The sequence below is a fragment of the Pithys albifrons genome, chromosome 1 (genome assembly GCF_047495875.1).
Source record: "Pithys albifrons albifrons isolate INPA30051 chromosome 1, PitAlb_v1, whole genome shotgun sequence".
In the NCBI taxonomy this organism is placed as follows: Eukaryota; Metazoa; Chordata; class Aves; order Passeriformes; family Thamnophilidae; genus Pithys; species Pithys albifrons.
This window is the reverse complement of record NC_092458.1, coordinates 73,677,174-73,691,573: the sequence shown is the minus strand read 5'-3', so window position 1 is coordinate 73,691,573 and position 14,400 is coordinate 73,677,174. Positions and strand designations below refer to the sequence as shown.

The 14,400-nt window shown below is 40.6% G+C and overlaps 1 protein-coding gene across 1 annotated transcript in view; it reads left to right on the top strand.

The window, feature by feature from the left end:
• The first annotated feature begins 2,978 nt into the window (after positions 1-2,978).
• The window catches only part of CEP126 (centrosomal protein 126), a 33,796-nt gene continuing 22,374 nt past the window's right edge, over positions 2,979-14,400 (top strand). Inside the window, exons 1-2 of the mRNA XM_071571458.1 lie at positions 2,979-3,166; positions 4,232-4,357. Of these exons, the coding sequence (XP_071427559.1) occupies positions 3,072-3,166; positions 4,232-4,357 (221 nt within the window). The 5' untranslated portion in view covers positions 2,979-3,071. The remainder of the gene's footprint in view (positions 3,167-4,231; positions 4,358-14,400) is intronic.

Below are 14,400 nucleotides of genomic sequence, written 5' to 3'. Positions count from 1 at the left end.
CTCAGTGGCAGCCCATCTGTAGGAACACAGGTACTGACTGCGAGCCAGTCACTCAATACAATGATTTTTATCCCCAAAGAATGTCAAAGTACGAAACAATGGCCCAAAAAAGAAAAAAATTAAATATAGTTCACAGAAGCTGAATTAAAGCTATGTGGCACCCATAGTTTTCACATACTCAGGTCCACTGCTTTTGTACCTAAAACTGGATCTGATATTTTAACAACAACGACAAAAAAAAAAAACCAACCAAACAAAAAAAAGACAAAAACAAATAAACAAAGAAACAAAAAAATTGCAAAATTTTTAAAGTTCATAAAGGTCCAACAGATTTTCTACTCCTCATGCATATTGGAGAATTTAAATTGTTTGTGATCTGCTTGAATAAATGAAACCTCAGGTTCTAATTTACCACCTTACACTAGAACAGCCAGACAATGTTCCAAATTTGTCTTGATGAGGTGGTTCATCTCCATTTGTGTCTGAAGCTGGAATACATTGGAAATTGTTTTTTCTATAAAGAGCTTTGAAAGCAGTTGAGAGCAGGGGGTTAATACAGTTTTAAATCCAGATTTTAACTCATTATTTAATCCATTTTTTTCTTTAAAAATTAATAAAGGGTACTAAGTGCCTGTATCTAAGAGGACCATATTCAACTGCTTGTGAAATTCTTAACAGCTTTTGTTATTCTGTAGCTCTCAATATAAAAATTACAAGAGTTTCACTAGTGCATCAGTTGATGCTCTCTCAAAAAGATGCAGGTTGTGTTCCACAGTTCAGTCTCAGGAAGAAAGTGAAAAGATTTTCATGGTTGTCTATATATGACATTAAGGGGAACCAAACCATTTTTCTTCCTCTTTCTATGCACAGAAATAGTCAAAGGTGGCAAATTTCAGGAAGGAATGGTTAAAATAGTGAGAATATTGACTGAATTTCTTTTCCCATGCAGTCATAAACACAGCTTGGAGGAAAGTTAAAGGGCATTAAGGAAATTAATCCCCAACTGGAAAAAGAAGGAAATGTATTTCTGCAACAGCACAGCTATGCTTCAGTCTTCAAATAAGACTTAGAATAAACTCAGAATCCATCCCACAAAGTTTTAAGAGCTGTTCTTTTTCCTTCACTGGAATACCAGTTTCTAGTCCACAATAAAATTTATGAAACTTTTTTTAAACCAACTGCTAAAGTTGGACCTTCCATTCAGTAACTACTTATGATCAGGCTGGTTACTGTCCCAGAATAATCATGAAGCTCAGAAATACATGGTCCTCAACTTTCTCATCCCACAGTCTGAAAGATGTGAGGTTACTCATGAGGAGGAATTATCCAGTAGCCATAAAGAAATACCATGACGATGCAAGGAAAAGGTAAAGAAGGGGAAGACAGAAAGACAGATGAACACTGTTCTTATTTCTAGATCTCATAAAGTATCTTAAGGAGAAGCTCCAAGTTGTGCTGTAATAGACCAAAATTTTCAATAAATGTAAAGAAGCTCAAATTCTGCCAGCATAAGCTGATCATGAACCCGAATATCCTAGGTGTGACGTGGGCTCAGATTCTGCAGTTGTTTCACAGATCTGCTCCTGTCTTGCTTGGGTGACTCAGTTCTCCATACTGATAAAGCCTTCTGCTGCATCCTAAATGAAACGGTGTATTTTATCAGGTAAACTGGGATTTTAAAAAGTGTGTGTGGGTTGCAAAGCAGATGGTGGTAAAGTCACAACCACTTTTTTACCCAGAACACAGGAGAGCAGATGGGGCAAAGAGGTGGTGAATTTGGGGCTGGTATTCTGAACTGCATGTGAAAGACTGCCATTTTAGGGTCATCTTCTCAACTGCGCTAACTGGGATATTATAAATATTAAGCCCATTTGGTGACCTGACCATCAGTGGTCCTGACTGAAAAATGGTAACAGGAACAGCGACTTCACGAGCTGTGCTACTAATGGGGTGGGGGGGAAGGGTTGAGTCTGTGGAGAAAAATATTTTACCAATGCTGAGTGCTATTTTTACTTTCCTAGTCAAAGACATAGAACAGCTGCGCAGTTTAAAAAAAAAAAAAAGTAAAAAAAGGAAGAATAGGTTTAAGCTGAAATACAACAGCCAATAAATGTCTCGCCAGGAAATGACCAAGGCATTTTGCCTGTTGCTGACAGCACATCCAAGGCAGAGCAATATCCCAACGCAACGGTGCTTTGCCTAAAACAAAACCAAACCAAAACAAAAGAAAAAAAGAAAAAGGATAATTAAGTTTTGCAGTCTTAAGAACAAAATACTTTCTTCTTTACTTTGTGTAACTTTATTTTGTGTACTTTTTAATATCTTTCGATAAAGTTTTATACAACAACTTTTTAGTTGCCGATTTCTGCAGCCGGTTGTAAACAAAAACAAAAAAAAGAAAAATAAAGAAGACAAAAAGAAAAAAGTTTATGCAGTTAACTCCAAGTGTTCACCGCCAACATGTGTATGAGGCGCCCGCAGAGGGCTCAGCACAGCCCCACCCAGCGTTCGGCGAGGTGTTCCTTTTGCCCGGCGGGACCCACGGGATCGTGTCGGTCCGGACACAGGGCATGATGGGGTTTTTGGGAGCCATCCCGCGCTTCACACCGTGCGGAGGGAATGGAGAGCGCGGCGAGCGCTCAGGGCCGTGCCTGACACGGTGTCCGGTGCCGGTGTCGCTTCTGAGACAGGAGGGCACAGGGCGAGCGAGGTGACCACGCGTGGCTCCCACCCTGGCACGGCGACCGACAAGCACCTTCGAGGCGAGGCGAGGCGAGGCGAGGCGAGGCGAGGCGAGGCGAGGCGAGGCGAGGCGAGGCGAGGAGAAGCGATGCCCAGCCCGGGCCGCCCCTTGCTCCCGGTTCAGAGGCAGCACCGCCTCTGTGGCTCCGCAGACGCTTCCGCCGCCGGGCGCGGCCCCGCCCCGTTGCGAAGGCAGCACCGCCCGCGGTTGCCACGGCACGGGCAGGACGCGCAGGGAGCGCCGGGCCCGGCACGGAGCGCTGCGGGGCGCTGGATGCATCCCGGCGGAGAGGGCGGCGGGCCGGGCACGGAGCGCTCCAGGGTGCTGGATGCATCCCGGAGGGAAGGGAGGCGCGGCGGCGCGGGGCCAGCTCCATCCTGGCGCCCCGCAGGACCGTGCGGGAGGCAGGCGGAGCCAACCTGGGTATCCTTCTGCGGGCGAGGGCTCAGGTGGGCTCTTGGGTCCTGGGCGCCCTGCGAAGCTGGGCTGGTCCGCTTCAAGGGTGGCTTTAAATTAAAACTTAACACGTTGTGAGTTTTAAACTGCTTTGGGAAATTTGACTTCTCGGGCAACTTCGGAGTGTTCTTTTTGATTCCGCTCTTCTACAAATGTTGGTACTGGGAGCTGTATTTTCCATCCTAAGTGCTACTTAAACCATTACTGATGGGGACGGGACTGATCGGGCTCCATGGAGAGCTTATATGCAGTAACGTTAATAGATTTCAACGTAAACAACAGGCAGTTAAATGCCCATCTGACACCCGATCCTGTCATATCTCGGCAGCTCAGCAGGGTCAGGCCCGGTTGGTACTTGGATAAGAGACCTCCTGACAATACCGGGGGCGGGGGCTGTAGGTTCTAGTCCTGAGGACTTCACTGTCACTGTTCAAGCTAGCTCGGCCGTGGCAGATGAACCTGAGCAGTTAAAGGGTGGGGCCAGTTCTGCGCACGCTGTGCCTCACCTAAAAAATCCACTGCACAGGCTGGAAGGGCACACCCACGTGGGGAGAGCCCTTCCCAAATCTTCGTTTGCGAAGCCGAGCCATGATGACGATGAGGAAACAACAAATACAATACTTTGTGGGCGAGAGGGGTGTTTTTACTATTGAAACATTTTCCCTGTGGTACACGGTCCGTATGTTATAGATTTAGGTAACTATAGAAAGGTGTCCCTTCAAATAAACATAATAAAGGTGATATTTTTCAGTTGGTGATATGAAAGATGAGTGCAAAGCCTCTCTTAAAACCCTTTTAAACAGTAAGATGCAATTACATTTTTTTCTAGATAAGCATAAAGTTGGTTATGATTATAACATGCAATTATGGGGCCAACTATTGTATCCTTAGTCAAAAGGCATATCATTGTTTTGTATCTCATCAGTAAAGTTTGCCCTTTCCTAAAAAGGGAAAATATAAAAATCAATTAAAAAAAAAGTCAGTCAAACAGGCTGTTTGATCCAGTTTCTATTGTCCTTAACACAATACTAGTTGTGGAGCTTTAACATTTCATTTTGAGCAGGATTTGGAAGAAGAACGTCGGGCATTGAAAGAGGATCAGAAAATACATCGGAGCAAGGCACAAAAGTATTTGATAGAGACAAACAAAAGAAGAAGGTAACTAACTAAGGTTCCTTTGGGGGGACAAACAAACAAAGATCAAAACCTTGAGATAGCTCAGTGTCTCTACTATTTGCATGTCCACTTTGATAAATAGCCTCACTGCTTGGGCCTAGAGGAATTTAGGATAAAAAGTTTCACAAATCCAGTTTCTTGCTGTAGGAGAAATAAAATATAGAAAGAACAATATTCTTATTTGCTCACTAATTTTTGGAAATTTCCTGTAGTCACCTCTTATTGTATAAAGGTAAGTAGTACTTTTGTCCTGTGGCTCTGATCTGCATTTCTAATATTTTTCTGGGTTTTATTAGCCTCAGTGGATGTGTGAAAAATGTACTCAGCCGTACAGAACAGACCAGCAGGTAGGCAGTTGTTGCCTTCTGAAGTGTATTCTTTTCTGTCTGTGTGGCATAACAGCTGCACAGTTTCCCCTTTCTGGTGGGGCTTTGTGCTCCCACTTCCCAGCAAACACAAAGCAACAACTTTCTAGTACAGGATTATATTTATAATAAAGTTATTCTGTACTGACATTTTAAGTAGAGCTTTGAATAGTCTGTCTTTCTGCATACATGAGAATGCAAAGCCGTGAAATATTCTGTGACAAATGGATTAAGTAAATTAGGCACTGAAATGTTTCAGTGAAGTACTGTAAGTAGTTTTAAAAGGCATAGAGGTCTTTTCCCTGACACTGAGATTGTGCTCACACACACAGGAGACTTGCCTGTGTATTCTGTAGAGGCAGATGGGTTCCTCCTTGAGAGCCCTCAGCCTCAGACCAGCATCCTCTGCCAGGTGTTAACTCTTTAACACTCATCCCCCACAGTTTCTGTGTCAGATGATTTCTTGCTTGTACAATGCTTACTTAATGTGTTGATTACTCAGAAGTGATATATATTGTTTATATTGCCATTTTAGCTTGACAGTATGTGCTGTCAACATATGTTTTGAAACATAAAGAAAAGTGGAAGAGGAAATATAATCACCTGGAAGTGATTAAAGGCAGGGTGTGACCCACAACCTTTGCAGACAATAAACTGAGTCTCACTTGAAAAATTAAATATCTAATTTAGTTTCCTGGAACAGTACCACTGTAACACTGCACATCTCAGATGAACAATGTTTATTCTATTACTGGTCTTGAAATATTATACTCTAATGTAAAAGCAAGTACCAGACAGCCTGCATATTTTTGACAGCCTGCTGTAGTTACACTAGTACTCACTGATATATAAATACATTTCCATATGCATTTCGTTGCAGCCTTAAGAAACATAGCATAAATCCAAGTTACTCAGGTGAGCCAGTTAAAAATTATAGATATGGTGTTCATAAAATGAAATAATTTCAATTTGTGATAATTGAGAATGGCATAACTAGTAGCATAATAAGCAGTTCAAATGGAAGTCTGTCGTGACAAGTCTTTCCCTAATAACTGAAAGGAAGTTAGTTATCTAATGTTGGAAAAGGTAGTGAGTACAGTGTTAATAAGCTGTGAAATATAATTAAAAATTAAGAGTCATTGCATATATGGAGAAAAGTAGTTTGACGATAAAAAGGTCCTTGAATTTGAATATTTTTTCCAGACATTTTTTCAGGTAGGAATTGATTAATCAACCACTAGGGCATGTCTCAAATCTGTGTATGAGGCAAGAACCATTAGCTGTGTTACACATGTAAAAGTGTTAGATGTGATGATAGTTTCTCAAGGGTAGCATGACTTTCTTAAGATCCAAATTTTTACCTGGCAGCCCCTTAAATTCTCCCTGGCAGGTATTACAGGCATGTGTAAGGAGTTATTCTTGGCATTGCTGGTTTATGATTTCAAAAGTGAAATCGTGCCTTTTTTCATATATATATAATTTATTTATTTTTCATGGGCATTAGATATGAGTGCCACTGTGAAGTAGGACAGTCTGTTTTCTACCTCTAACCTTTGCACAGAATGGTTGAGGTTGGAAGGAACTTCCTGAAGTCATCTGGTCTAAAAACCCTGCTCAAGCAAGGGCACCCAGAACTTGTTGCCCAGGACTAGCTTTGTGAATCTCCAAGAATGGAGACTCCACAGCCTCTCAGGGCAATCTGTGCCAGTGCTTGGTCAACCATACAGTAAAAAACCCCAAATATTCCCTGATGTTCAGAGGGAAGCTTCTGTGTTTCAGTTTGTGCCCATTGCCTCTGGTCCCATCAGCAGGCAGCACTGAAGACAGTCTGGTTCTGTCCCCTCGCCATCTTCCTTCCAGGGATTTGTAGACATTAATAAGATCCCCTTGAGCCTTCTCTTCTCCAGGCTGAACAGTCCCAGCTCTCAGTGTTTTATCCTAGAGAGATGCACCAGTCTCTTCATTGTGTTTGTGGCCCTTTGCTGGACTGGCTCCAACCTGTTCATGTCTGTCTTTTACTGAGCAGCCCAGAACTGGACACAGTCCTTCTGCTATGGCCTCCCCAGTGCTCAGCAGAGGAGAAGGATCCCTTCCCTCCACCTGCAGACTAAGCTTTGTCTATTTGGGTCCAGGATACCATTGACCTTCTTTGCAGCAAGGGCCCGTTGTTGGCTCGTGTTCAACTTGTCCAGCAGGACTCCCAGGTCCTTTTCTGCCAGTCTGCTTCCAGCTGTGTTGCCTCCAGCATATGTTGATGTCTTGGGTTGTTCTTCCCAAGTGCAGGACTTTGCACTTCCTCTTGTTCAGCTTCATGAGGTTTCTCCAGCACATTCCTCCAGCCTGTTAAGGTCCTTCTGAATGCCAGCACAACTCTCTGATGCATCAACCACTCCTCCCAGTTTGGTATCTTCTGCAAACTTACTGAGAGTACACTCAGCCCATCATCCAGATATTTTTTGGTCAACAGTGGCTGAACTTGAGCCAGCAGTGTGTCCAGGTAGCCAAGAAGGCCAATGGCATCCTGACCTGTATCAGCAACAGTGTGGCCATCAGGACCAGGGCAGTGATTGTCCCTCTGTATTCAGTACTGGTGAGGCCGTAACTCAAATCCTGTGTTCAGTTTTGGGCCCCTCAGTGCAAGAAAAACACTGAGGTGTTGGAATGTGTCCAGAGAAAAGGCAATGGAGCTGGGAAAACTGTGGGAGCTCACGTCTTAGTCTTATGAGGAGACTTTGAGGGAGCTGGGGATGTTCAGCCTGGAGAAGAGGAGACTCAGGGGGACCTCTTTCTTTACAACTCCCTGAAAGGAGGTTGTAGCTCAGTGGTGTTTGGTCTCTTCTCCCAAGTAACCAGTGCTATAGAATGAGAGCAAATGGCCTCAAGTTGTGCCAGAGGAGGTTTAGATTGCATACTAATTTCTTTATAAATTTCTTTCTTAATTTCTTTAGATTGCATACTAAAATTTTCTTCATGAGAAAGGTGGTGAAGTGTTGGAACAGATTGAACAGGCAAGTGGTGGAGGTATTTAAAAGGTGTGTAGATGTGGCACTTATAGTTGTGGTTTAGAGGTGGACTTGGCAGTGCTGGATTTGTTTTCGGACTTGATGACTGTAGAAGTATTTTCTAACCTAAATGATTCTATGTTTCTATGTTTAATGAAAATGTTAAACAGGATTGGGCCCAGCATTGATCTCTGATGTTTGCCACAATGTACTGGCCTCCATTAAGACTTTGTGTCACTAAACCACCAGCCTCTGGGCCTGGCCATTCAGACAATTTACATTCCACTTCTCTGCCTGTTATTTCAACCTGTACAACATCTCTTTTATGAGGTTCTTAGGGGAGACAGTATCAGCAGCCTTTATAAAATCCAAACAGACAATATCGACCTCTCTCCCTTCATCTTACCAGTTATTTCTTTGTAGAATTAAGTTTAATATCAACCTTAGTAAAAGCAGTGAATTCCCTTTAGGAAGCAGCTTTAGTGAAGATATAGCAGAGTTTTAGCTTGTTCTCAGTCATGTGTCATTTGGGTTCAATCTCTTTGTATTGCTTTGTGGTGGAAAACTTTTCTGTGGGTTTTGCTTTGTTTTTTTTCAGTAACAACCAGCAGCCTTCCTTTAAACAAGGTTATAGCAAGGGTTCAAGTCTTGATGGCCGCTAGCACCCAGCACTTTTTAAGCTAATGAGAACAGCATATGCAAGGTCTTCCAGATTGAGGTCTTCTGTTTTCAACCTTTTCTAAATGTACTTGTAATGAAATATTCCCTGACAGTATTGTGTGGATTTGTTGTCAATACTTCTAAAATGAACCACGTTCAGCATTAAAAATATTCAACTTCTACAAGATGGGTTCAGTTAATTGGTTTAGTAGTAAAAGACAAAAACATCACATGCTCAGAAAAGAGCAAGTATAGCTTTGTAAAGAAAAGTCTCCGTAGCTTAAGTCACAGACCTTTTTCAACCTATCTAATGCCATCTGTTTCTTTTCGTCTCGTGCTGACCAAGCTCCTTAGTTTTGTGTTAACAACAGTGCTTCAACACAGCAAAAACCCCTAGCCTATGAACTACCTTTATATGAGTTGCCTGAGTGTCAAGAAAGTAATTTCTTTATTGTCTCACTGATATGTGAACTTGCAATCTCAAGATCAGATTAATAATTAAATATTCCCTGAGGCAGTGGCTGACAGATATTTTGTTTAAATAACAGTATTCTGGAAATAAGAGCTACTGACTAAGCACATACTTGATGTAAATGAATAGGATATCGTATTTTGTGTTAATACAACACATTGCTTTCTAAATACCAGCTGTCAGTTTGGCTGGGGACTATAGACTTCCTGCTGTTATTGCTCAGTGCAAAATGTGCATCCCATTTTACTGAGATGTTGCTGGCTTCAGGTGGTTTGTTCATTCTGGAAATACAATTGTCTGTGTGCATTTTAAAATAAATCTTATGGCTGGTTATCTTGGTTCAGTGTTTTGAATTACCTGAAATAGCCAATCCATCTCTTGTTGTAACTGGGGAAGGAAATGCTTTCCCAATTTATATTGTCTTCCTATCAGTTTCCATTACTATTGTTTTTTCCATAATACTTTATTTTCAACATATGAACAAGCTTTGTGCTCCACCTACTGGCTGATTAACATTGATTATTTAATAAAAGCTCTTTTCATTTATTCATCAGTGTTGTTGATAAAGAACGAAAAGCAGTCTAGGGCCAGAAATAGGAGAACAATTTTAGCACTTGGTAAAGAAAGTGTTAGGCATTTTGTCCTGCTTTCTACATCAGAATGAGGCTGTGAAAATAGGTGATCACAGTAACTGGGTAGACCTGAAGTGCAGTATTGCCATTGCTAAGAACCGGCCACAGGACTGTGCTGAATTTGCAAGGCCTTGGGGCAGATGCTTGCCAAGCTTGTGCTCTCTGAACTTTTCTCTTGGCCTGACAGCAGCTTTGTTTTCCTCGGTCTAGCTGTAACAATTTCTCTACTTGACCAGATGTCTGTTGCTAATTTATTTTGCCTTGTTTATCTTTTTATGATATGAACATAGTTATATATAGGTAGCACTAACAAGCACTTATTCTGTGTAAAGAATGAGGCATTTATGATGCTAAAATAGTGATGTAGTGTAGAGGAATGCAGGCCTGGTACAGCAGCAGAGACCTTGGTACCTGGAGGTGCAGGATGTGACAGTCAGGAGTACAGGCAGGAGGGGTAGTAAGGGATGGCACACAGGCTTGACACTGGAGACTCCATGGCTATAAGCGACTCACCAATACTCAGTTAAAAAATGCAGAACTAGATCTGACAAACCTGGCTTTAGAGGTAGCAAAGAGAAGAAAAGAATAATATGTAACACACATAAAATGTGCCATATATGGAATATTTTTGAAGGTGCTGTGTATAGAGCAAAGGTATAAAAGTGTGTTAGCAAATATAAAAATTACTCCAAGTAGATCCTGAAGTGAGGAAAATAAAAAGCATTAACGTGAACATTCTGTTGTTCCTGCTAAGGGGACTCCAGATGCTTTCAGTTCACCCAAACACCTCAGCACCACCAGAAGGAAACTACAGGCCTTGGGACACAAAAGAGCAGTGCAAGCATTTGCATCAGGAAAAGGGGTAGAAACTCAATGTGTGAATAACAGTTCACACTGTTTTAGCTCTATTATTGAGCCTTTTTCTGTATAGAAATATTCCTACATTATTTTTTCAGTAACAATTATAGCTGGATTAATAATAATTAGGATCTTAAGATCTGAATTATTCTAAACAGAGAAAAATGCTTGCCTCTGTATAAGGTGTGCTTGTTTTTTGCCTATAAACAAGATTTAGAGCATAACAACTTGTATATAGTGTGGGCAGCTCTCCTGTGAACCTTTGGGGCATTTTGGAGGACAGCCCTTTGTGAGCTGCTACAGCATTGTAAGGGTTGGTCCAACTGAAGCCCTTACAGCACTTCCAGGCTGTGCTTTTATATTCAGCATATTTGATAATCAAAGAAAATGAGGGAATAGAGTTAATATGTGTTCTTGGTCCTGGTAAAGCATCTCATTTAGAGAAAGAAGTTGATTTATTGGCTATATTCACAGATCTTTTTAAGGATATCAGGTGTATTTCCTGCTTGCCTATGAGGGGAATTTTGAGCATGACACCCTATTCCAGCCTTTTCCTGATCTTGTTTTATTCATTGACTATAGAAATACCTCTCTACCTCAATTTTAAAATTGCTATGCACTGGTTTGCAACGTGCTATGGCAACCAAAGGATGAATATCATCAACTCAATATCAAAAGATTCATTTCATACCATTCCATATGCACTGTGTATATATTTTTTTCGATATTATTTTCATCCAAGGCAGTAGTAAACATTTAGTCCACCTGGAAATGTAGCATCCATCACTTCACTGTGAAGACAATTTCATAAAATTAACCAGGAAATAGTTCCACTGTCTAGTCATGCTGTTTTTAACATAAAAATGCTTTCCAGATAATGTCTGTATATCTGAGAAGGCTAAATATTTTAAGTTTCATATTCCAAATTCACTATAAACATTTTGGCAGCCATTTCAAAAATTGCTGCACCACTGGGCTGTTTATAGTAGACAGAAAAATTGGGTTAAAAAAACACCAGTCAGGAAATTCTTCTGCTAACTCTTCATCTTAAAGCCATGTTCTTTTGCCAGCGTTACATCTGTGATATGAACCTAAGCTGGTGGCTTAAGGAGAGTGCATGAACAAACATTTGCTTTAACTGTTTTTCAATGTGCATTTGTAAAATTATTTATTTCACATAATGCACCTGGGTGTCACAATTTACATTCTGTGAGGTCAAGAAGTTAATGATGCAGGCTTCACTGAGTATCTTTAATGCATTTCCTAGCATTTAAAGTAAGGTCCTTTGTTCTCTTTTCGGTCTTAATCCAAACCAAATACTGATCATGATGAGCTGTGGAGAAAAAGACCTCTTGCATCAGTATTTGGCCTTGCTCATTCCCAGCTATATGGAACAGTCTTTTTTTTTTTTATGCGAGTTATTAGGAATGTGGAAGAGTGCAGCTAAGTCATCCAAAATTGTTTTAAAAAATAAATAACTAAAAACCCTGTGAAAATTCACTTTTTCCTTTTTGGAGTTATATGCTGGAATTACTCCAGGTGTAAAGCGGCAGAATTTCCCACATGTCTGAATTTAGCAAATACAGTTCAACTAAAGGCCTTCTTGCCTGGCTTCTAGAAATATTAAGGGCATAAAGAAGAATGTGTTTAAAGTACTTACTAGGATAAGCAAGTCTGTTTCCTGTCCTGTGATTTTCCTATTTCTTTAATCAGGATAAAGATGAAAACATTGCAGATTTCTGTATCATATTTTTACAGTGAGTGAAATTCAGGGCTACTGAAAGTGAACAATGAACTCTAGATTTACTTTTTAGTTCTGACAGCCATGTATACATGAGTTTTCAAACTAGTGAAAGTTTTTCATGTCTTTCTCTGTTATGCTTTGGCTTCCAAGTGGTTTAAAACTGATATTCCTGTGTGTGTCCTTCGAAATTATTTGGCAGTTTTCCTATTTTTTTACTATTGTGCAAGTTATGGCCTTTAGACTTTCTAAAATAAAAAGTACCTATTTCAAATTATTTTTCTGTTTGTTTTCACAGGTGATAAGTCAGCACTTTGAAGGGATAGTAGGGAGGCTCCAGTTGAGTATTTCAGTTTGAACATTTTTCCTGAAAAGCAAAGGGAAGAATAATTAAAACAGTTTGAATTAAGGAGTAGCTCTGTTAAGCAGCAGCTTTGCTCCTTTAAGCAAGATCTATGAAGCAGCTGCAAGTGATGAAGGTTATGGGGTGATATCTTATTGTGATGAGAGAAAGAAAGAACATATGGCTAAACATTTCTTTCCACTAGTGCTGGCTAGGAGAGGGACCCTACTTAGTGTACTAGTGACCTGTCAAATCACTTTTCAAATACACAGATGTCACGTGAAAGGGAGGAGGGAGACAGAAATGCGAAGATTTCTAGTCTTAACTGTATTAATTAAAAGTTATTAGCCATAAGTGCTTCCAGACAATCAGATTCTTAAGTACCCAACACTGTCTGTCTTTTAACTGACAGCACACAGGATGGAAAGGGTTCTGACCTCTGATGTGAAGCTTCACATCAGGGAGAAAATTATTAGCAATAAGCGCTTCTAGAGAATCAGAGCCTTATGTTCCCCAACACTGTCTGTCTTTTAACTGACAGCACACAGGTTGGAAGGAATTCTGACTTCTAATATGAAGCTACACTTAATGCCAGAAAAGAACTTTTCTCACAACAGCTCCCGAAATAACATTTATTAATACAAATATGTGACAGTTACTGTGGGTTCTGCTTTGCTGGTGATAACGTTCAGCTGCAAGATTATATTTAATTGATAATAAAAGACCCCAAAAGAAACCAGCACAAAACACATTCTACAGAGACAAACACACTAAACTCAAGTTACAATACAGCAATGTATCCCATTTTCACAACAGACAGAAACTAGCAAGAACTACTAACTAAAAACACAGCCACCTAAAGCATTTATCTAGACATGGTCTCCTCACCCCTACATTTTTCCAAGAAGAGCTGCAGCAGTTACCCTCACAGAGACATTGGCATATTTCCCTCTCCTACTGGAGTTTAAACTCCAAACACTTTTTATACCTTTTTTTTCTTCCATGTGGTTTGTGTGGCTAAGTCAATCTATTGGGAGGGTGATGGTGATGCCCTGAGGTGAGGTGAGCCCTTGAAGATATCGCAAAAGAAGGCCGTGCTGTGTCTTAACACTCCATCTTTTGTTAATCTTATCAGTTTGAAAGCCCTTTGTCCTCTGCTTGGAGCATCTCTCCAGGGGGGCTGAGGCATTTCCTTCAACCCATCAGGCCTTATCAGGGCCATCACTCTACAACAGAGAACTTTGAAGATGAGAAACTCCCAGTTTTAATGATCCTTGCATGGCAGGCTTTGGAAGTTTAAGAATATTACTTTTACAGTATTACTACATTTAAAATAGAATGTTTCTAGGGATGGGGCATCTACAACCTCTCTGGATGCCCTCACTGTAAAAAACTTCTTACATCTAGCCTGACTCTACCCTCTTTAAACCATTAAATATGATTTGCCTACGTAGGCACTGTGCCAATACATTTAATGTTTATATTTCACTCAAGGAGCTAGTTTGTCAGTAAAAGCTGTTGATTTTGTCAGCAGGAAAAAGAATTCCACATAGCTTCATCAAGCTTGTGCCTACTGAAGGAAACCTTTGTGATGATGGTTGGTTTTGATTAGAGCCTGCTTTGCTTCCCAGCTAGTGGAAGAAGACATTTAACATATTTGATATTACCAAATATTCTGTCTATTACAGTTTCATATTGCGGTTTTGTCCCATTTTATGCTGCTATCTGATTGTCTTTCAGGAAGCTTCTTAACAATTTGAAGTTGATATTAGCTCTTGCATATTTGTAGGTAAAAGTTGTAGTTCCTTTGTGTTATTTCTAAGCAACAACTTTTAAACTTTTACTGTTTCCCCAACAGGTGTGAAAGGTGCACACACAGAGCATTTGCAGTTCACCTTCCTATTGATCTGCTCACTGTAGTACATTTGCATGGCAATGTAAGGGCTGTTATG